Source organism: Artemia franciscana, chromosome 21 (assembly GCF_032884065.1).
Source record: "Artemia franciscana chromosome 21, ASM3288406v1, whole genome shotgun sequence".
Taxonomy (NCBI): domain Eukaryota; kingdom Metazoa; phylum Arthropoda; class Branchiopoda; order Anostraca; family Artemiidae; genus Artemia; species Artemia franciscana.
In genome coordinates, this window is record NC_088883.1 from 5,014,009 (window position 1) to 5,037,154 (window position 23,146).

General features: G+C 35.1%; 1 protein-coding gene across 1 annotated transcript in view; it reads left to right on the forward strand.

Moving 5' to 3' along the window:
- The window catches only part of LOC136040536 (PHD and RING finger domain-containing protein 1-like), a 75,326-nt gene that overhangs the window by 18,036 nt on the left and 34,144 nt on the right, over positions 1-23,146 (forward strand). Inside the window, exons 6-7 of the mRNA XM_065724721.1 lie at positions 12,334-12,507; positions 19,302-19,522. Of these exons, the coding sequence (XP_065580793.1) occupies positions 12,334-12,507; positions 19,302-19,522 (395 nt within the window). The remainder of the gene's footprint in view (positions 1-12,333; positions 12,508-19,301; positions 19,523-23,146) is intronic.

Genomic DNA, 23,146 nt, shown 5'->3' on the forward strand with positions numbered 1-23,146 from the left:
CCCCCCCCTCAAACCTCGTATTTTCCCTAAATGCAACTTATAGAAATTTTGAGATGGACAATTGCTATCATAGAAATTTCGAAAAAGGCTCATTTGATTGGAAATTGAAAGGGCTAGTGCCCCTTTTAATAGTCAAAAGTGATTGGATGGGAACTAATCCCCCTCACACACCCAAAGTCTGGAAATTATATCTTTGAGGATGACGCCACCCTCGGGGCAAGGTTTATAAATCATGCCCTGGGGTATATGAGGTTTCTATAGAAAGGTTGGTCGTATAAAGTTCGGAGGTCTCACTGCATTGATAATCAGAAGTTCTAGTACCCTTGTTAAGATTCAAAGTGATTGGACGGTGGACAACCCCCCCCCCCTGAGACCTCGTATTTTCCCAAAATGCATCTGATAGAAATTTTCAGATGGTCATTGTTGTCGTAGATTCTTCCAAAAAGACTCATTCGATTGGAAGGCCTTTTTTAATAGTCAAAGTTAATTAGAGGGAAACAAGCCTCCCTCACATCCGTCAATTCCCAAAACATGTCTAATGAAAATTTTGGGATACTCATTTTGTTCATAGTAGTTAAAAGATCTGGAAATTATGTCTTTTAGGATGCCCTCCTCCCAGAGCCTTTGGCGCAAGGGTTATAAGTTATGCCTTCTCAGAATCAGAACACTATTCGCGCTTTACTGAAAACAAAGTACGTTTGAAATGTTTTCACTTTTCTTACTTTCATAAATATAAATTACCAAAACGTTTAAGGAATAAATATCAGTATATGTCAATTAAACTGACAATCCTCGGTCATTTGTTTTGTTGTCGTTGTTTTTGTTTTTTTTTCAGTAAAGCGCAAATTATGTTCTGATCTTGAGAAGACATTTTAATTTTTGCTTGTTTTGAGTTTGACTAGGCTATTTATTGTAATTTATGTTCGTTTTGAGTTTCATTTACTTATTGATAATGATTTGTGGTAGTTCTACGCTTGGAGGATTGTTTGACTTTATTTTTGCTCGTTCTTGGCTCGCTCTTTACTTTTCTTTGAAAAACTTGCTTTGTGGAAAAACTTTTAAAGTTAATTTCATGTAATAAAGATCGCTAGGACACGTTCTACAGATGAAGGATGGCAGATTGCCAAAGATTGTCCTTTTCGGCCAACTGTCTAGGGCTAAGCAAAAAGCAGTCGTTCCCGGTTGGGGTAGGAAAATGTTGTAAGAAAAGATTTAGGGAAAATTGGAATTTCCTTAGAGGGTGTAAAGAGAGAGGCTTTGAATAGATGGGGATGGAGGAGTGTGCGTAGAAGAAGGAGAAGAATATTAAAATTAGGGATTTAAGTAAATTTAAAAAGCCGTTGAAGAATGGATTGTTTACTAAATATTATTTTAATGATTTATTTAATAGGGTACATAATTGATAGCCATGAAATCATAGTATTTATTTTGTTTTTATTTTATTTAGTATGTATTTATGTATATAGTATTTATTTGTATATATGTATATGTATATAGTATTTTATTTTGATTGATGTGTTTTAAGGAAGGGGTTGATTGTTAAGTGGTAAGTTAGTGGAAGCAGGGTGTATGATGTTGTAGTTAGGTTTTTTTTAAACCCCTTCTGAGGCTAATGTAGTTTTTTTCTTTTTTTTCTTTTTTTTTGTTTAATTTGATTATCACTCCTCCATATCGTGCTGTGGCCTTGGAGTGGACATGTTTATGCTAAGGTTTTTATGGCACTTAGTATTAACCAAGTGACATATAGCAATCGCCAATTCTGTCGGTCTGTCTGTCTGTCTTTCGGTCCCGGTTTTGCTACTTTAGGCACTTCCAGGTAAGCTAGGACGATGAAATTTGGCAGGCGTATCAGGGACGAGACCAGCTAAAATTAGAAATAGTCGTTTTCCCAATTTGACCATCTGGGGGGGAGTGGGGGGCCGGTTAATTCGGAAAAAATAGAAAAATGAAGTATTTTTAACTTATGAATGGGTGATGGGATCTTAATGAAATTTGATGTTTGGAATGATATTGTGTCTCAGAGCTCTTATTTTAAATCCCGACCGGATCTGATGACATCAGGGGGAGTTGGAGGGGGGAAACCTAAAATCTTGGAAAACACTTAGAGTGCAGGGATGGGGATGAAACTTGATGGGAAAAATAAGCACAAGTCCCAGATACATGATTGACATAATCGGAACGGATCCACTCTCTTTGTGGTAGTTGGGGGGGGGGGTGGTATTTCTGAAAAATTAGAAAAAATGAGGTATTTTTAACTAACGAACGTGTGATTGAATCTCAATGAAATTTGATGTTTAGAAGGATATCGTGTCTTAGAGCTCTTATTTTAAATCCCGACCGGATCTGGTGACATTGGGGGGGAGTTGGGAGGGGGAAACCTAAAACTTGGAAAACACTTAGAGTGAAGGATCGGGATGAAACTTGGTGGGAAAAATAAACACAAGCGCTAGATACTTGATTGACATAAACGGAACGGATCCGCTCTCTTTGGGATAGTTGGGGGGGGGGGGTATTTTTTAAAAAATTAGAAAAAATGAGGTATTTTTAACTTACGAACAGGTGATCGGATCTCAATGAAATTTGATATTTAGAAGGATATCGTGGCTCAGAGCTCATATTTTAAACCCGACCAGATCTGGTGACATTGGGGGGGGGAGTTGGGAGGGGGAAACCTAAAACTTGAAAAACACTTAGAGTGGAGGGATCGGAATGAAACTTGGTGGAAAAAATAATCACGAGTCCTAGATACGTGATTGACATAGCTGGAACGGATCCGCTCTCTTTGGGGTAGTTGGGGGAGGGGTTAATTCTGAAAAATTAGAAAAAATGAGGTATTTTTAACTTACGGACGGGTTATCGGATCTCAGTGAAATTTGATATTTAGAAAGATATCGTGTCTCAAAACTTTTATTTTTAATCATGACTGAATCTGGTTACGTTGGGGGAAGTTTGGGGTGGGGGAACCTAAAATCATGGAAAACGCTTAGATTGGAGGGATCGGGATGAAACTTGGTGGGAAAAATAATCAGAAATCTTACATACGTGATTTACATAATTGGAACGTATCCGATCTATTGGGGGGGGGGGAGGTTAATTCTGAAAAATAAGAAAAATGACGTATTTTTAACTTACGAAGGAGTGATCGGATCTTCATGAAACTTCATATTTAGAAGCACCTCGTAACTCAGATCTCTTATTTTAAATCTCAATCGGATCAAGCGTAATTGGGGGGGGTAGTTGGGGGGACCGGAAAATACTTAAAGCGGTGAGATCAGCATGAAACTGGATGGGAAGAATAAAAACCTGTCTAAGATACGTGACTGACATAACCGGACCGGATCTGCTCTCTTTGGTGGAATTGGAGGGGGGGGGGGGTAATTTTGAAAATTGAGGTATTTGTAACTTACAAAAGGGTGACCAGATCTTAATAAAATTTGATATTTAGAAGGATCTTGTGCTTTAAAGTTCTTATTATAAATTCCGACCAGATCCTGTGACGTTGGGGGGAGTTGGAGGGGGAAACCGGAATTCTTGGAAAACGTGAAAATTGGGGTATTTTTATCTTACGAATAGATGATCGGATCTTAATGAAATTTGATTTTTAGAAAGAATTCGTGTCTCAGAGCTCTTATTTCAAATCCCGACCAGATCGTTTGACATTGGGGGGAGTTGGAGGGGGAAATCTTGGAAAAACACTTGGAGTGTAGGAATCGGGATGAAGCTTGGTGGATAGAATAAACAAATATCCTTGATACATGATTGACAGAATCGTACTGGATTCGCTCTCTTTGGGGGAGCTGGGGGGAGGGGTTCAGTGATTTGGCGAGTTTGTACTTCTGGACGTGCTAGGACGATGAAAATTGATAGGCGTGTCAGGGAGCTGCACAATTTGACTTGATAAAGTCGTTTTCCCAGATTCGACCATCTGGGGGGCTAAAGGGAGAGGAAAAATTAGAAAAAATTAGGTATTTATAACTTACGAGTGGGTGATCGGATCTTAATGAATTTTGATATTTAGAAGGACATCGTGACTCAGAGCTCTTATTTTAAATCCTGACCGGCATTAAGCCTCTTATTTTCCTTTTTAAATCAATCTATTGATTCATAGAATTTTGTTAGAGCTCATACCGTACGATCTCTTGGCTCTTAGCTCTTCTCGCCTCGTCACAAGTGCCATATGAGCTCTTAGCTCTTGTTGTTTTATTAGATTAATTATTAATTGATATATTAAATTTTGTCTTATTAATTGATAAATTAAATAAAGTTGAATTTACTACTATCAGATCTATCCGTACATAACGAAGTTATCTCTCTGCCAGCTATTTTTAAATTCAGTATCTTCTATTTTTATGATTGAAAAATAATTGAACCCGAACCTAAAAAAAAATCTGTTGATCGAGTCATATATATATATAACATTACAAAGGGCTTTTCTTAATGACTAATCTAAAGCGACGTAGATAATAGTTCTCCTTTTCAATGATTTTCGACACATTTTCTGATACAAAATACAGCGTATTTGAATTACAAGTGTGTAATTTGATAGATAACACTGAGTGTTATCTACTCAACAATTGGCCCCCTAGCCCCTGTTATCTAGCCCCCTAGGTAACACTGAGTGTTATCTACTCGACAATTGGCCCTTTAGCCCCTGTTATCTATCCCCCTAGATAACTCTGAGTGGTATCTACTCAACAATTGGCCCCCTAGCCCCTGTTATCTAGCCCCCTAGATGACACTGAGTGTTGTCTACTCAACAATTGGCCCCCTAGCCCCTGTTATCTAGCCCCCTAGATAACACTGAGTGTTATCTACTCAACAATTGGCCCCCTATCCCCTGTTATCTAGCCCCCTAGATAACACTGAGTGTTATCTACTCAACAATTGACCCCCTAGCCCCTGTTATCTAGCCCCCTAGATAACACTGAGTCTAATCTACTCAACAGTTGGCCCCCTAGCCCCCGTTATCTAGCCCCTTAGATAACACTGAGTGTTATCTACTCAACAATTGGCTCTCTAGCCCCTGTTATCTATCCCCCTAGATAACACTGAGTGTTATCTACTCAACAATTGGCCCCTAGCCCCTGTTATCTAGCCCCCTAGATAACACTGAGTGTTGTCTACTCAACAATTGGCCCCCTAGCCCCTGTTATCTAGCCCCCTAGATAACACTGGGTGTTATCCATTCAACAATTGACCCTCTAGCCACTGTTATCTAGCCCCCTAGATAACACTGAGTGTTATCTACTCAACAATTGACTCCCTAGCCCCGGTTAGCCCCCTATATAACACTGAGATAACACTGAGTGTTGTCTACTCAACAATTGACCCCCTAGCCCCTGTTATCTAGCCCCCTAGGTAACACTGAGTGTTATCTACTCAACAATTGATCCCCTAGCCCCTGTTATCTAGCCCCCTAGATAACACTGAGTGTTATCTACTCAGCAATTGGCCCCCTAGATAACACTGAGTGTTATCTACTCAACCATTGGCCCCTAGCCCCTGTTATCTAGCCCCCTAGATAACACTGAGTGTTATCTACTCAACGAAGGCAAAATGTTGTTTTGTGTGGAACAATTAAAACTGTAGGTCAGCAGCAAAACATCTTATCAAAAAATTATACAAGACGCATAAACTTTAATACAGTATTGTGGTAATATGTCTTTTTACTATTGTAATCAAAATGGAGTAAACCCTTTTTTCTTCTTTTTTCGAACTTCTTTATTTTAATTTTCAAACTTTTACCTTTTAAAAATGCAAACCCTTTTTTCCACTTTTTTTTCATTTTTATTTTTGAAATTTTACCATCTTTTATCATTTAAAAGTAAACCCTTCCTTCGTTTTTTGTTAAATTTTTCATTTTTATGGCACTTGGTATTAACCAAGTGACATATAGCGATCGCAAATTCTGTCGGTCTGTCTGTCGGTCCTGGTTTTGCTAGTTTACGGACTTCCAGATAAGCTAGGACAATGAAATTTGGCAGGCGTATGAGGGACCAGATCAGATTAAATTATAAATAGTTCTTTCTCCAATTCGATTATCTGGGGGGAGTGGGGGAGTTGCTAATTTGGAAAAATTAGAAAAAATGAGGTATTATTAACTTACGAACGGGTGATCGGATCTTAATGAAATTTAATATTTAGTATATCGTGTCTTAGAGCTCCTATTTTACATCCAGACTGGATTTGGTGACATTGGGGGGAATTGAAGGGGAAACCTACAATCCTGGAAAACACTTAGAGTCGAGGGATGGGGATGAAACTTACTGGGGAAAACAAGTACAAGTCCTAGACACGTGATTTATATAACCCGAACGGATCTTCTCTCTTTTGGTGAGTTGGGGGGAGGGTTAATTCTGAAAATTGGAAAAAAGAGGAATTTTTAACTTACGAAGGAGTGATCGAATCTTAATGAAATTTCATATTTAGAAAGGTCTCGTAACTCAGGTCTCTTATTTTAAATCCCGGCAGGATCCAGTATGATTGAGGGGAGTTTGGGAGGGGGGACGGAAATCTTGGGAAATTTTTATAGTGGAGAGATCAAGATGAAACTTGGTGGGAAGGATAAGCAAAAGTCTAAGATAAGTGATTGACATAACTGGACCAGATTCGCTCTCTTTGGGGGATTCGAGGGGAGGTAATTCGGAAAAATTAGAAAAGGGAGGTATTTGTAACTTACGAGTGATTGATCATATCTTAATTACATTTGATATTTAGAAGGCTCTTGTGCTTCAGAGCTCTTATTTCGAAACCCAACCATATCTGGTGACGTTGGGGGAGAGGAAGTTAGATGGGAAACCAGAAATCTTGGAAAACATGACAATTGAGGTATAGTTAAATTTGCGAACGGGTGATCGAATCTTAATGAAACCTAATATATAGAAAGATCGTATGTCCCAGATGCTCCATTCTCAATTTGAATCGGTTCCGGGGACATAAGGGGTTGGAAAAACCTTGGCAATCGGAAATCTTGGATAACGCTTAGAGTGGAGAGATCGGGATGAAACTTGATGGGAAGAATAAGCACAAGTTTTTTAGAGATGAAGCTTAATAGAGAAGAAGACGCTGAAGTTTTTTACTGTTTTAAAAAGTAGAGCTGAGAGAAAGAGTCAAACTTTAGCGTAAAGAGCGGGGCGTTGAGGAGGGAGCAGTCCCTTTCATATACGAAGTAATTTTTGTTCGTTTTAAGTTTTAATGTCGCTCCTTACTATCAGTTATCTCAGTTATATCAGTGTCTCAGAGCTCTTATTTTAAATCCCAACCGGCATTAAGCCTCTGATTTCCTTTTTAAATCAATCTATTGATTCCTAGAATTTTGTTAGAGCTCATGGCATATGAGCTCTTGGTTCTTGGCTCTTCTGACCTCGTCACAAGTGCCATAGGATCTCTCAGCTCTTGTTATTTACAAACTTTTACTCTTTTTTACCCTCTATTTTCAAGCTTAAACCCTTTAAAAACTAAACATTTTTTCCTGGTCTTTTTTTGAACTTCATTGTTTTTATTGTCGAATTTCTGCTTTTTTTGTCTTGTAAGAAAATAAATGCCTTTTTCCTCTTTTTCGAACTTTTCATTTTTACTTCTATTTTCGAACTTCAACCCTTTACAAAAGTAAACTTTTTTCCCCTCTTCTTTTATGAACGTACAGATTTACCGTAATTCAGTCTTTGCATTTGAAGTTTTAAATGAGTTTTATTTGTTTAAAGCTAGTTTTCACGCAGGCTTTAAGCTCTCAAAAGTAGCATGCTGCACCAAATGTGGAATCATTTTCTTCTCGCGCTTCACATAGCAAAAAATTTTAACATTACAGAACTTCTCTAACTAAGATTTTTATTCGGGGGAATGAGGTCTCTCGCGCACTAGAATATGTTATCTGTCCGTAGTTAGAGTGGCTAGGAACCACCCTACCCTTTCTCATACTATCTCGGATACTTATGGGTTCGATATTTGTCTCGTTAGTCCACATTGAGAGTTGTAACCAATTTTTTCATATCCTAATAAAAAGCCTAACATCACAGCAGATCTGTAACTAGGTGCTTTATTCGAAGGAAATGAGGTCTCTTGCCCGTTAGAATATGTTGTCCGTTCATAGCTCGAGTGGCTGAGAGCCACCTTACCCTTTCTCATACTATTTAGGATACTCATGGGCTTCATGTTTGTCTCGTTAGTCCACATTGAGAATTGCAACCAATTTTTTCATATCCTAATAAAAAGCCTAACATCACAGCAGATCTGTAACTAGGTGCTTTATTCGAAGGAAATGAGGGCTCTTGCCCATTAGAATATGTTGTCCGTTCATAGTTCGAGTGGCTGAGAGCCACCCTACCCTTTCTCATACTATCTGAGATACTCATGGGCTTGATATTTGTCTCGTTAGTCCACATTGAGAGTTGCAACCAATTTTTTCATATCCTAGTAAAAAGCCTAACATCACAGCAGATCTGTAACTAGGTGCTTTATTCGAAGGAAATGAGGGCTCTTGCCCATTAGAATATGTTGTCCGTTCATAGTTCGAGTGGTTGAGAGCCACCCTACCTTTTCCCATACTATCTAAGATACTCATGGGCTTGATATTTGTCTCGTTAGTCCACATTGAGAGTTGCAACCAATTTTTTCATATCCTAGTAAAAAGCCTAACATCACAGCAGATCTGTAACTAGGTGCTTTATTCGAAGGAAATGAGGTCTATTGCCCATTAGAATATGTTGTCCGTTCATAGTTCGAGTGGCTGAGAGCCACCCTACCCTTTCTCATACTATCTAAGATACTCATGTGCTTGATATTTGTCTCGTTAGTCCACATTGAGAGTTGCAACCAATTTTTTCATATCCTAGTAAAAAGCCTAACATCACAGCAGATCTGTAACTAGGTGCTTTATTCGAAGGAAATGAGGGCTCTTGCCCATTAGAATATGTTGTCCGTTCATAGTTCGAGTGGTTGAGAGCCACCCTACCTTTTCTCATACTATCTAAGATACTCATGGGCTTGATATTTGTCTCGTTAGTCCACATTGAGAGTTGCAACCAATTTTTTCATATCCTTGTAAAAAGCCTAACATCACAGCAGATCTGTAACTAGGTGCTTTATTCGAAGGAAATGAGGTCTCTTGCCCATTAGAATATGTTGTCCGTTCATAGTTCGAGTGGCTGAGAGCCACCCTACCCTTTCTCATACTATCTAAGATACTCATGTGCTTGATATTTGTCTCGTTAGTCCACATTGAGAGTTGCAACCAATTTTTTCATATCCTAGTAAAAAGCCTAACATCACAGCAGATCTGTAACTAGGTGCTTTATTCGAAGGAAATGAGGTCTCTTGCCCATTAGAATATGTTGTCCGTTCATAGTTCGAGTGGCTGAGAGCCACCCTACCCTTTCTCATACTATCTAAGATACTCATGTGCTTGATATTTGTCTCGTTAGTCCACATTGAGAGTTGCGACCAATTTTTTCATATCCTAATAAAAAGCCTAACATCACAGCAGATCTGTAACTAGGTGCTTTATTCGAAGGAAATGAGGGCTCTTGCCCATTAGAATATGTTGTCCGTTCATAGTTCGAGTGGTTGAGAGCCACCCTACCTTTTCTCATACTATCTAAGATACTCATGGGCTTGATATTTGTCTCGTTAGTCCACATTGAGAGTTGCAACCAATTTTTTCATATCCTAGTAAAAAGCCTAACATCACAGCAGATCTGTAACTAGGTGCTTTATTCGAAGGAAATGAGGTCTCTTGCCCATTAGAATATGTTGTCCGTTCATAGTTCGAGTGGCTGAGAGCCACCCTACCCTTTCTCATACTATCTAAGATACTCATGTGCTTAATATTTGTCTCGTTAGTCCACATTGAGAGTTGCAACCAATATTTTCATATCCTAGCAAAAAGCCTAACATCACAGTAGATCTGTAACTAGGTGCTTTATTCGAAGAAAATGAGGTCTCTTGCCCATTAGAATATGTTGTCCGTTCATTGTTCGAGTGGCTGAGAGCCACCCTACCCTTTCTCATACTATCTAGGATACTCATGGGCTTCATGTTTGTCTCGTTAGTCCACATTGAGAGTTGCAACCAAAAACCTTTGTTAATGCTGAACAAAACGCCTAACATCCCAGTAGATCTGTAACTAGGAGCTTTATTTGAAGGAAATAAGGTCTCCTGCCCATTAGAGACTATTGCAGTCTCATTACTTTTTCTATAAAATTACGGTAATATTATATTACCTTTAATTAAATGGTGCGTTGCCAGGCGTTGCCAGTCATTGACGCTAATTCACGAATATAGTAATTCTGTTTTTATGGATATATAAAGGTCTTCTCAAAATATTGAGAAAGAGAGGCATTTTTATTTTAGTTGGATTTCTATACAAAAATTATAAAAAGGGTATTTTCTAAAATATAGGAGACAATTGGCTTCCCTGTTCCTAGTCTTTGCTTTTCAAATGTCTTTTAAATGGCTGATTAGTCAGGAAAACAATATTTCTCTTTGAGACATCATTGTCTCGAAAAATAGTTTTAAAGTAGTTTATTAGTACTCAGAAACTAAAGGATTTTTCACAGATGGTGTTTTTCTTCTATAAAATGGAACAAAAATTGCTTGCAGAATGAAAATAAAGAGGCACGTAAAACCTAAATAAGGGAAATTACCCGAAATATGGGGTATTGGAAAACAATCGTTGATCACCCATTGTTAAGCGATTATTATATTTAGAAAGAGTGCCGAAAGGCAAATGGAAGGAGAGAAAAACAAGTAGTCCGTGGTTGGGGTGGGAGGATGTCGTCTAGAAAGATTTAAGAAAAATAGGATCTTCCTCGGAAGGTGTTAAAAGGGTGGCTTTGAATAGATTAAGATGGAGGAGGAGCGTGCGTAGCTGTGTTGGCCTTAGGCGGTTTGGTGCTGCGGTGAGTTGTTATTAGTAGTAGTTGAAAGTTGAATTGGATGGTATTCGTTTATAACGTTTCTAATGTATCATGAATTGAAGCTAAAATGAGAATACTAAGGTAAAAATTGAAGATAAATACACATCACTATTTAATCAACACAAAATTTATTTAAAATCGCTTTTTATATCATTTTAATTACTATAAAAATCGTTAATAATTACTGTTATAAATTTCATTTTATAAAAAACCTAAGATTTAGTAGCTAATTACATTTTTGGATTATTTGCATAACTAAGGGAATACAATCAGTTTCCGGATAAAATTTTTTATGTATTTAAAAACAAGCAGTTGGTGACTGAAAGTGTAAAAAAAATTCGGGATTTGATACTTTGAGACTTGATAAAGATCGGAAAGCAGTAAAAGGAAAAGTTAAGAAGAGGAAATCTAAATTTCAGGTGAATTTTGTTTTTTCGAGATGCTGAAAAATGTCTCTTTGGCTTGATCTTAGTTATTTCGTATTTTTTATTATCAGTTTTCAAAAGAAAACATGGTAATAAACCGGATAAAGTTTCCGGATAAAATTTTTTATGTATTTAAAAACAAGCAATTGGTGACTGAAAGTGTGAAAAAAATTCGGGATTTGATACTTTGAGACTTGATAAAGATCGGAAAGCAGTAAAAGGAAAAGTTAAGAGGAGGAAAACTAAATTTCAGGTGAATTTTGTTTTTTCGAGATGCTGAAAAATGTCTCTTTGGCTTGATCTTAGTTATTTCGTATTTTTTATTATCAGTTTTCAAAAGAAAACATGGTAATAAATGTATCTTTTGGGCAATCTTTTGGAGATCATTTGTAACAGCCATACTTTGGTCTGACTCGTTGGAGAGGCTATATACCTTCCGAGAGTGAATTCCACAGCTATGGTCCCGCCAAACGCGGAAATTAAGATCCTCCTTGAATACTCCGAGCCTCAGAACCTATCCCCAAAGAATTCCCATTTTCATTACAATGATAAAAAGAGTTGCACCTAAAATTTCTTAAAGAACTACGGTGAATAACGGTTAAAACATTGCTAATAAAAATCGCTAGTAGTAATGTAGTTTTCCACTAAAATTACTAATTCTTTAAATTAATATTTCGAGATTTAACACTTTTAAGATTTCAAATTTATTGATTGTTGCTTTTTCAATTCACATTTAAAATTAGATCTTTAAGTAGAAGCAATGGTGAAATAGGCGAAAATAAAAAGTAATGACGGTGCTTAGCGCCAAGGTGGCACTAAAATCAAAGTTGAATAGAGTTATTTTTGTAAAACTGAATTGGAATAGGGCTAATTGACTACTAGAAAGCAGAAAACTATGGAACTGAGTTAGTGAATTGATGATGAACGTAGAAGGAGAATTTCATTGTATTTATTGTTTATAGATTATTATCGTTTATTATTTAAATACTTTTTAGGCGGGTACATCGCGTACACGATCTACAGCAACAACTCGTACAACAACAAAGAAGAAAAGAAGAGTTAAACGTCGACGTAAAACAACAAAAGCCAAAGATAAAGACGGGAAAGCCGTAAAAGGAAAATTTAAGAAAAGGAAAACTAAGAAACGGCGGATTAAAAGGAGGATTCAAGTAAGTGTCATATGCTGATGTACACTGGAAGGTACACAGAAAGTATCTCTTTCTCCCCCCCCCTTAGTTTTCGACTCCCTAAAATAAATTTAAAAAAATTCACAGTTTTTCTCACAGTTACTTCGTTATGCAAGGATTTGTAGTAATTATATTGATTTTAAAAATAGATGTAAAATCTTAAGCCAAAAATTGATATTAAAAGGTTTTTCTGCAAATAAATTAACTTAGCAATTTAAAAAAATTAGTTTTCATTATAACGAACTTTTAAATAAATACCAAAAGAATTATCTGGAAATACTTGAAGAAATTTTCGGCTAATTTCGGAGGTTCGCGAAATGATGATGCAGTGCCATTTATTTTGAATTGTTTTTCTAATAGAGCGGATTTTTTTTTAAAATAGCCACATGGTAAAGATGAATTCTATAATTGTTTAGTTCATTCAGGTTTTTTGCAATGTGTTAATATTTGTGATTTGGTAAAATTTATCATATTTAGTTTACCTATTGTTGCTAAAAAGAGGAATATATTAACAGGATAAGCTTGTTTTGGTGTTACTTGGTTGTTCTACATTTGCTGTTTTTTTTTCATAGGAATTTATTTTGGGGGTGATACCTGACACGGGAATGCCATGGGTTTTCTGTGGTAGGCACAACACTTGACTGGGTAGAGAATTTAAAGTGCCGAAACCCTATAGGCAAGTGTATTCTCCTGATGAGCCTTTGTGTTGGGTTGTTGCCTCTGAATTATTTGTGTTTATTGTTTCTATTGTTTGGTAAATGACGACTTATACTTATTGACGACATGACTGCCTGTCCATGGATTATTTTTTATGGTTGATTTTGTATGGCTATGCTGTTTGACCTATGTGATTGTATGGATGAGTAGGGTTAAGGCCTCATTCAAGTGCTGGTCTATATTAATCACTAATTTAGGAAAACAGTCTTCCTTTTCTCCTTCTGTCTCCTTTTTTTTGTGTTTGTTCTGTTGCATTGGTGATTTCTCTTTTCATAATATATATATATATTATATAATATATATAAGATTATACAAGAATTTGTAGAGAAGTTGAGGCTTTCTTTTGACCCGACGGACTCAAACACAAAGAAGTTTAAGAACGAGTTAAAGAGTTTGAAGGAAGAAGGGAAGATTGCACCTCAACTTTTCTACAAATTCTTACCAAGAGGTTCTTTGTGCCCTAAATTATATGGACTTCCAAAGATACATCAGCCAAATCTGCCATTACGACCAATTGTTGCAAGCACAAAGTCACCAACAAGTGCTCTGAGTAAGTGGCTAGTGTCATTGTGTAAACCACTCATGTCTACACAAATTTCTTACATTAAGAATTCGTCAAAACTTGTAAAAAAAAAACTAAAAGAAGTGGAGATTTCTTCAAATTCTATAATTTCAAGTTTCGACATAGTGTCAATGTATACGAGTATTGATGTAAAAGCCGCAGAAATTCTTCGTGAAAGAAAGATACTAAAAAATTTGGACTTAATTAGTGGTGAAACAGTTTTGGAAGTCGGTGTAATTATAAATTTAGTCTTATTCTTTTCAATTCAGAGGGTTTTTTTCGAACAAGCAAATGGTTTACCCATGGGGCCCCCTTTAAGTCCTTTATTAGCAAATTGTTTTGTAGAAAATATTGAAACAATAGCGTTAGATTCATACTTTTTAAAGCATAAATTTTGGGGGAGGTATATGGATGACATAATTTCAGTATGGAATTATGGGGTGGAGGAATTAAAAAGTTTTTTAGAACATATTAATTTTTGGGGAGGTGATTTAAGATTTACAATATAATTAGAAGAGGATAATAAACTTCCTTTTCTGGATGTCCTTCTTTTAAAAAATGTAAATAGTCTGGATTTTAAGATTTACAGAAAACCTACTAACAATAACAGATTTTTGTCGTTTTTCTCCGGTCATGCTCGCCAAGTAAAAATTGGTCTAATCATATCCTTAACTGACCGCATTTTTAGAATTTGTTCTCCAAAATTCATCGAGGAGGAATTATTGTTGTTAAAAGAGATTTTAATAAGTAACCATTATCCGGATTGGTTAATTGACCAGACTTTTTGAAAAGAAGGAAAAAATTTCTAGAGTTTTCTGACGATATTCTAGAAACAACAGAAAAGAAAGATATTTTTTGTTCTCTACCATATGTTCCAGATTTGAGTGAAAAACTTAAAAGAACTTTACAAAATAATGGCTTAAAGGTAGCTTTAAGAGGTAGTAATGCTTAGGCTAGTTTTTTAAATTCTGGAAAGGATCGGACTTCCGTAGAGCAACAAAGTGGGGTTTATTAAATCCCATGTACTTGTGGAAGCTCTTATGTGGGACGTACTAACCAGAATTTAAAAATGAGATTGCCACAACATCATAATTCTATTTCATCGTCTTTAAAGCCAAATACCAAACCTGAAGATTTCACGTCGGCTCTCTCGGAACATATCTTTAATTTTCCAAATCATTATATTTTATTTGAAAATATTTCTTTGATTTCTAGGGACCAAGGTTTAAAGCAAATTTTCAGGGAAACAATCGAAATTAAAAAAATTTGTTCAAGAATAATTCCATAAACACATAACACATAAACACATGAATTCCATAAATTCACATACAGGTGAATTTGGACTGAACTCAATTCATGATAATTTACTGAGGTCAAATAAAGTAAATATCACCTCACCTAAGAGCTATGACCTCTGTCCACGTAATATGTCAGATAATTCTAATGAACCGAAACCGAAAAGGTCAAAGAGATTTGCCTCCGCTGTTGCATTGGAAAAAGTAAGAGCAATAAACTTTATGTAATTAGTTTATTAGGTATAAATTTTGTTTATTTTTATTCATGTCTTTTAGTTTTACTGCTGATGATGAACACTGTATATGTGTTAGAAATATCCAGTTAAATAATTTTATATCTATTCACTGTCAATAAAAAGGTTTCATCCCTATTTTGAACTGTTTTACTTTCGTCATGGAAAGGCAGTGTGGTCTTCGAAGGTATCTACGTCGAAAAATCCTAAAAAAAGTTCCTATAACCAACCAACCTGAAACATTATAAGCCAAAAATCGGACAAAAAAGAAACAGTAAAAGACATAGTAGAAGTGAAAAAGAAAACAGTTGAAAATACATAGAACAGTATAATTTTTTTATCTTCAAACCTGTAAGTGAATTAAGTGAGCTGAATTTGTGCTTTTACTTGCTGATTCAATTGATTTCAATTTTACCAAGGCTGTGCATTTAAAAAAGCCTTTTTGGACAGGTAAAATAGAATTTCAACAAGCAACTTCATCATTTCCAACAAGTCGAGAGACTTTTTAATTTCATCCTTTTACTTATTACCTTTCGCCGTTTTCAAATATTATTACATTTATCTAAAAACCTACCCAACTTAACTTCTTTTGAAAATTTCCCTTTCCTACATTTTCCACGTATATACTTTAAAAATATGACAAACATCTGGCTTATACTAATAAAAGGAAGAACAGGTGACGATTTTCTTACCTCTGTGTTAAAGTGTGTTAAATTTCATTATTTATTTTTGTGACGAATTTGTCACTTTCGTCATGGAATTTCGTCATGTGTTTTACTTTCGTCATGGAAAGGCAGTGTGGTCTTCGAAGTTATCTGAGTTCGCTATCCACTCGGCAAGGACTTTTTTTATTACTAAAAAACTACGGTTGATTCTTGTTCATATCTGTCTCGTAGTTAATTGAGCTTTGTACCTTTACTTAGAATCTGTCTTTGTTTTAAAAATAATTAGCGGCTAAATTGTTGTAATTCTGCTGCTTAAATGAATATCGCTTACATTGTCTTTTGTTCATATAAATGATATTAGAACAGACCTATGTTGGGGGCTAAATTCAACTGATTGTTCTATTAAAGATAATGTAGAATAGATGCTTGTTCATTTGTGTATTACATCTAATTGGCACAGAGAACTTTTTTTTCAAGCTTGCTTCATATAGGTAGCTAACTATAGTTTCAGTTTCGTTTTTTTAATTTGTATGACAGACGAATAACCCTGAATGGACCTCAATACCCAATATGGTCGCGATGAAATTTAAAACTCAAAGCTAATCATTGACAATGGTGTGTTAAAAATTGTAATTACTGCCAGCAGGGTCTATTCATGAAAATCTTTGGTAAACCGGTCTGACTGGTTTATGTTCTGAAATGTTCTGAAAATTATCCGACCTCGATCCCCAGTTTATTTTTACTGCGAATTAGCAGTTGTTGTTTTTTTGTTAAAAAGGCTAGAAATAATTCTATTAATGAACGTATAACGTTTTTGTTTCTTATAGGAACAGTGTACCAATCCAATTCATTTCTTCTTGAGATCAGAATTGACTAAAGTAATTTAATGGATTTGAAGAACCTGAAGCAGTTATCAGGTTTATAACTAAGAAATTTTCCGCAATCTTCATAAAATAAGTAACTATAATTAAGTAGTTCTAATATATTAAGTGATTATAATAGTAATTGAATATCCACTTAATTAAGTATTTAAGTAATTCAATAATTTTCAGTTGTTCAGGTTTACTTCAGGTTTGTAACCTAAAGTAATTTTTAATTCTTGTGACAGACAATTCATTTCTTCATGCTGGTAATATTAGAATTGATCAAAGTCAGGCTTCTGATCCCTTTTTTTTGTGAATTTAGTGACTGACTTATAATTTACTATGTTCAGTATTTATTTACTGTATTCATTATAATTAAATTATAATTACTATATCATAATTTCAGTAATTAAATTACTAAATAATTTCTGAAAAACCTGAAGAATAATTTTCTTGGTAATTTACTTTAAAATAACTTTGTCTCAATGCTAAATTTATTGTCAGTGACTTTAAATTGAGCTGGTGAGGTCGCCTTTGCTTTATATTTGTTGCTTGGCCAGATTTGGTAAAATCTGAAGCAGGTAGCACTAATGCATGCAGGGGTGAGAATAGAATATTGATTGTTGCTCGAATGCTATCTTGCTGTTTGTCTAAAGTTGTTGTCGAAGAACTAGAGGTAATTGACCAAATTATTTTGGAACTAAGTCACACCATCTAGAGTGTGATTTGGGTCATGCAGGGTTAGAAAAGCCAAAAAAACGACCACATTCAAGTCAACGTGCCTGCTGACTAAGCAGATATCATCGGGACTGCCAGGAGGAAGATGCCTATGAATGCTCATCAGATGAAAAGGAACATTAGATTTTGCTGATTTCTTCAAGAAAGCCTTTGTCATAATACAGACGTTGACAAATAAGAGCTCAAGTGGACTGAAACCTGTTGGCATCGGTACACAAAGGACTTAGGAATAATGCAGTTCAAAACTTCTCACCAGGGAAATGAGCCATTTCGAACCATTACTTTACGAAAATGACATCGGGTTGCTACCATTCCGGTTCTTATCTAGAACTTCTAAAACCACCACGCTATCAGGAAAGCCAGTACAATGGCGTCATCTCTCTTCTTTTCTTAATCTTAGAGGATCTGATTAACCTTCTGAATGACAGGGAGCTTTGCGAGTGCATTGCAGACAAAGCTGAGATTTTCGAAGAAGAGTGATCGTTCTTTGATTTGTTTAAGTTCATTTTATATATTGAATTGACGATTTATAAGTAAAAAATAAATATTTAAAAGGACTGAAGCCGGAGATAATCATGAAATTGGAAAAAGATTGAATTTTAAAATTTTGTTTCGCTAAAAGAGTGAAGTCCCTTATCTTCTAAGTAACAATCACTTGAGCAATTCGGATATTTCCAGCAAATTTGGCTCCAAAAGTTAACTAGGAATATATCTTGAAATTTTCAAACTTCTTCAATTCTGATTTTTGATAAAAATATTTCATTGTTTTGCTTTCCCGTAAAATTAGGAAGAGTGGACTTACGCCAGTTTTGAAAAACTTCACAGACTTGGAAGAGTGGGAGTTGGTTCTAGTGTCGAAAAAAATCGCAGTGCCATCTAATGGTTGGTGTCTCTTGGCTTTTTGACACCTAATGCTAGATGGTGTTTAATGCTCTTGCTTTTGACACTAGCCCGCTCTCCAAAATTTAAGTTGCATTCTTGACCTATCTACTTCTTTGCGGCCCAAGGAAAACCCTCTTATTTTGACGCTTTTACTTCCGTTAAAGCTTCCTTCAGTCCTACTTCCTTTCGCTGATTTAATAAAAAGAAAAAAAAAGATTCAACTGAAAGTAAGGAGCAACAAGTAGAAACCATTACCTGTGGTTTATGACGTCATGGTCATCATAACCTAACCTAATTGGTGCTAGTGAAAAAAAAAATCACACGTCATCTAACGTTTGGTGTCTCTTGGCTTTTTTTCATGTTTTGTGGCTGTCTCTTATTCAGAACTGAAATTAGCTACTTATTATTACACGGAAAAAATACCAGGAAATGCCTAATGCTAGATGGCGTATTTTGCTCTTGCTTTTAACGCTAGTGCCTTACTTTTAAGTTACTCATATTGCTTGAGTATATTTTGTTTTTACCTCATCGTTTAGGGGTAGAGTCGAAACTTGTTTTGGGGGAGGGGACGACTGTGCTAGGTGGAAGGGGGCTAAATATTTTATTGGTCGTCATGAAAGATTACACGCTATGGTTTTATTCTCTTTTTATGCCTGTTGTCCAATTGGCTCCCCGACAGTTTAATATAGAATTTGAGCCATTAGTGGATCCGAGCAATGTTATCCTTTGCATATTAAATTAGGATTGCTTAAACAGTTTGTGACAGCACTAATGAAGAAGGAAAGTATTTATTTGCTAAAGGTTTATTTGCTGTTTTTTAGGCAATGCTTCGTCGTGATCACGTAAAATCGGTCAAGGATCGACTTTGCAAACAATTAGGAATTATATTACCCCGTCGAAGTGACCCAAGTACACTGATTACACCGCCTCAAACTCTCACGAAAGGAGTGGAAGTTTCTCTTTCTCAAAGAAGAGCCTATGCTGGAATACCACCCCTTAGCATTGTTGGACAGAGGGATGCTCTTGATTACTATCCTTCAGGGTAAGTATTTTCTATTTTCCTTCTAATTTGGTGCAAAAGAGTGAAAAAAAAACACGGTACCTACAGCCCCAACCATAAGATGGTAGTGAGATCTGAATATTACTTTTTTGCTTAAAAGCATAGAGGGAGGATTTTTGCGGTTGCAACAAATACAATTTTAGATAAGAAAAATCTAGATATAGATAAATAATAATAATATAAAAATAAAAAATATAGGAAAATATAGAAATAAATAACATAAGTAAATATAAATATAAAATAAATAATAATAAATATAAAAATAAATAAAAATATAGAGATAAATAATTTTAGATATAAGATAAATTTAAGATAAATTTTATTCTAAAAATGTATACAAAACACTTTGCAGCACCTGATGAGAAAGTCCCAAAGGGTTTGTTGCAAGCAGGTGGCAGACTTCACAGCTCTAATTAATACTACATACATATACATACAAACATAATATTCTTTTGCAAGGAAAAATCTCTTAACTGCAGCCTTGAAGGATGTCAGACGACTCGAATTTTTTTTTATTTCAATTGGAATAATATCCCATACAGAGGGGGCAAAATTTCTAATTGCAGAAGTAACTCTAACCGTAATTCTAAATGGGCGTGCCAGATTTGATGCTCCTCGTGTATCATGGCTATGGACGTCACTTTTTCGAAAGAAGAGGGAAGAACACTATTGATATATTTTTATCAATTTTTTTATTTTTTTTATTATTTTTATTATTATTTATTATTATTATTATTATTATTTATTATATTATTTATTATTATTTATTATTATTTTTTTTATTATTTATTATTTTTATCTATTTTTTTATTTTTATTTTTACTCAAATTTTTTTTATTTCAATTGGAATAATATCCCATACAGAGGGGGCAAAATTTCTAATTGCAGAAGTAACTCTAACCGTATTTCTAAATGGGCGTGCCAGATTTGATGCTCCTCGTGTATCATGGCTATGGACGTCACTTTTTCGAAAGAAGAGGGAAGAACACTATTGATAAATTTTTATCAATTTTTTTATTTTTTTTATTATTTTTATTATTATTTATTATTATTATTATTATTATTATTTATTATATTATTTATTATTATTTATTATTATTTTATTTATATTTTATTATTATTTATTTTTATTATTATTATTTTTTTTATTATTTATTATTTTTATCAATTTTTTTATTTTTATTTTTACTCGAATTTTTTTTATTTAAATTGGAATAATATCCCATACAGAGGGGGCAAAATTTCTAATTGCAGAAGTAACTCTAACCGTATTTCTAAATGGGCGTGCCAGATTTGATGCTCCTCGTGTATCATGGCTATGGACGTCACTTTTTCGAAAGAAGAGGGAAGAACACTATTGATAAATTTTTATCAATTTTTTTATTTTTTTTATTATTTTTATTATTATTTATTATTATTATTATTATTATTATTTATTATATTATTTATTATTATTTATTATTATTTTATTTATATTTTATTATTATTTATTTTTATTATTATTATTTTTTTTATTATTTATTATTTTTATCAATTTTTTTATTTTTTTTTTTTACTCGAATTTTTTTTATTTCAATTGGAATAATATCCCATACAGAGGGGGCAAAATTTCTAATTGCAGAAGTAACTCTAACCGTATTTCTAAATGGGCGTGCCAGATTTGATGCTCCTCGTGTATCATGGCTATGGACGTCACTTTTTCGAAAGAAGAGGGAAGAATACTATTGATAAATTTATATGTGAAAATACTAACTTGATGATCTCTTGAGTGTAAAGTTCATTAATATTATGGGTAAACAAAGTTTTAGGTGACAAAAGTTTAACGGCTTTATTTTAGATTTTTCTATAACAGGGAACAAAATTTTTTTTTAAAAAAAATTCTCGGGCGAATCATAGCAGGACCTCCCCTCCCCCAGGTATGAAATTTGGTTCTGTAGGGCTGTGGTTTGTATTTGGAACTCAGTTTTCTGACGATCGCTTTCATTGTCCGTTGAAAGTGAAATAAAAGAGGCCTTAAATCCCACAAGAGAAACAATACAAAGTTTTAGAAATAGCTTGCTACAATGGTTATAGTTTGTTTGAATTTAAATTTCAAATGTGTAACTGATACAATTGTCAGAATCCTGGTAGGTATATTAGTACCGCAAACTTTCTGTGGGTACTGATAAAAAAAATATTATTTCTCTTTCATATCCTGCTTTAATTACTTTGTATTTTGTATACATCGTAAGGTTCATTCATCAACTATATACCATCAGAAAACTTGCCCAAAAAGTAGTTCTAACAGCAAAAACAGGCGTAGTTTATTAAAATATTCAAATCAGAACAAAAAAATGTTTCACTCCCCCCCAGGCTTCTCACACTAACTGGCTTCTTTATTTCAAAGACACTAATATAGCAGGGTGAACAATTCCTTTTGGAATTAGCTTATATATCAATTCCCAGAAACTTTAACGAATCGATACTATCGCAAATTAGATTGGGGGTGCCATTCCCTAAAACCTAAAAAAGAACCAGTGTCGTTTACGATTCCCTAAAAAGAATAAAAGTCACGATTTTGATTAAGTTAAAAAAAAATAGAACTAGGTTAGGGGTTACTCCTAATAGTTTGATTAACCCTATTCAACCACTTTTCAAGACGGAAAAATACTTGCAAGCATTTCAGAACTTGGACATGGCTGTAGCTGAAAGACAAAATAGACTATTCGATTCGCCAAACAACGCTCTTTTCTGTTATAATAATTTCTGTCGCAAGTTCCCTCTTGAAGCCTTTTTATGGCACTTGGTATTAACCAAGTGACATATAGCAATCGCAAATTCTGTCGGTCTGTCTGTCGGTCCTGGTTTTGCTACTTTAGGCACTTCCAGGTAAGCTAGGACTATGAAATTTGGTAGGCGTATCAGGGACCGGACTAAATTAGGTACGGTCGTTTTCCCGATTGGACCATCTGGGGGGGGGGGGTGGTAGTAATTCGGAAAAAAAGAAAAAAATGAAGTATTTTTAACTTACGAACGGTTGATTAGATCTTAATGAAAATTGATGTTTGGAAGGATATCGTGTCCCAGAGCTGTTATTTTAGATCCCGACCGGATCTGGTTACATTGGGGGGGGGGAGGGGGAAACCCAGGATCTTGGAAAACACTTAGAGTGGAGGAATCGGGATGAAACTTGGTGGGAAAAATAAGCACAAGTCCTAGAAACATGATTGACGTAACCGGAACGGATCCGCTTTCTTTGTGGTAATTGGGGGGGGGGACCGGAAATCTTAGAAAATACTTAAAGCGGAGAGATCAGGATGAAACTGGATGGGAAGAATAAAAACCTGTCTAAGATACGTGACTGACATAACCGGACCGGATCTGCTCTCTTTGGTGGAGCTGGGGGGGGGGGGTAATTCGGAAAAATGAGGTATTTGTAACTTACAAACGGGTGACCAGATCTTAATGAAACTTGATATTTAAAAGTATCTTGTGTTTTAAAGCTCTAATTTTAAATTTCGACGAGATCCTGTGACATTGGGGGGAGCTGGAGGGGGAAACCGGAATTCTTGGAAAACGTGAAAATTGGGGTATTTTTATCTTACGAATAGGTGATCAGATCTTAAT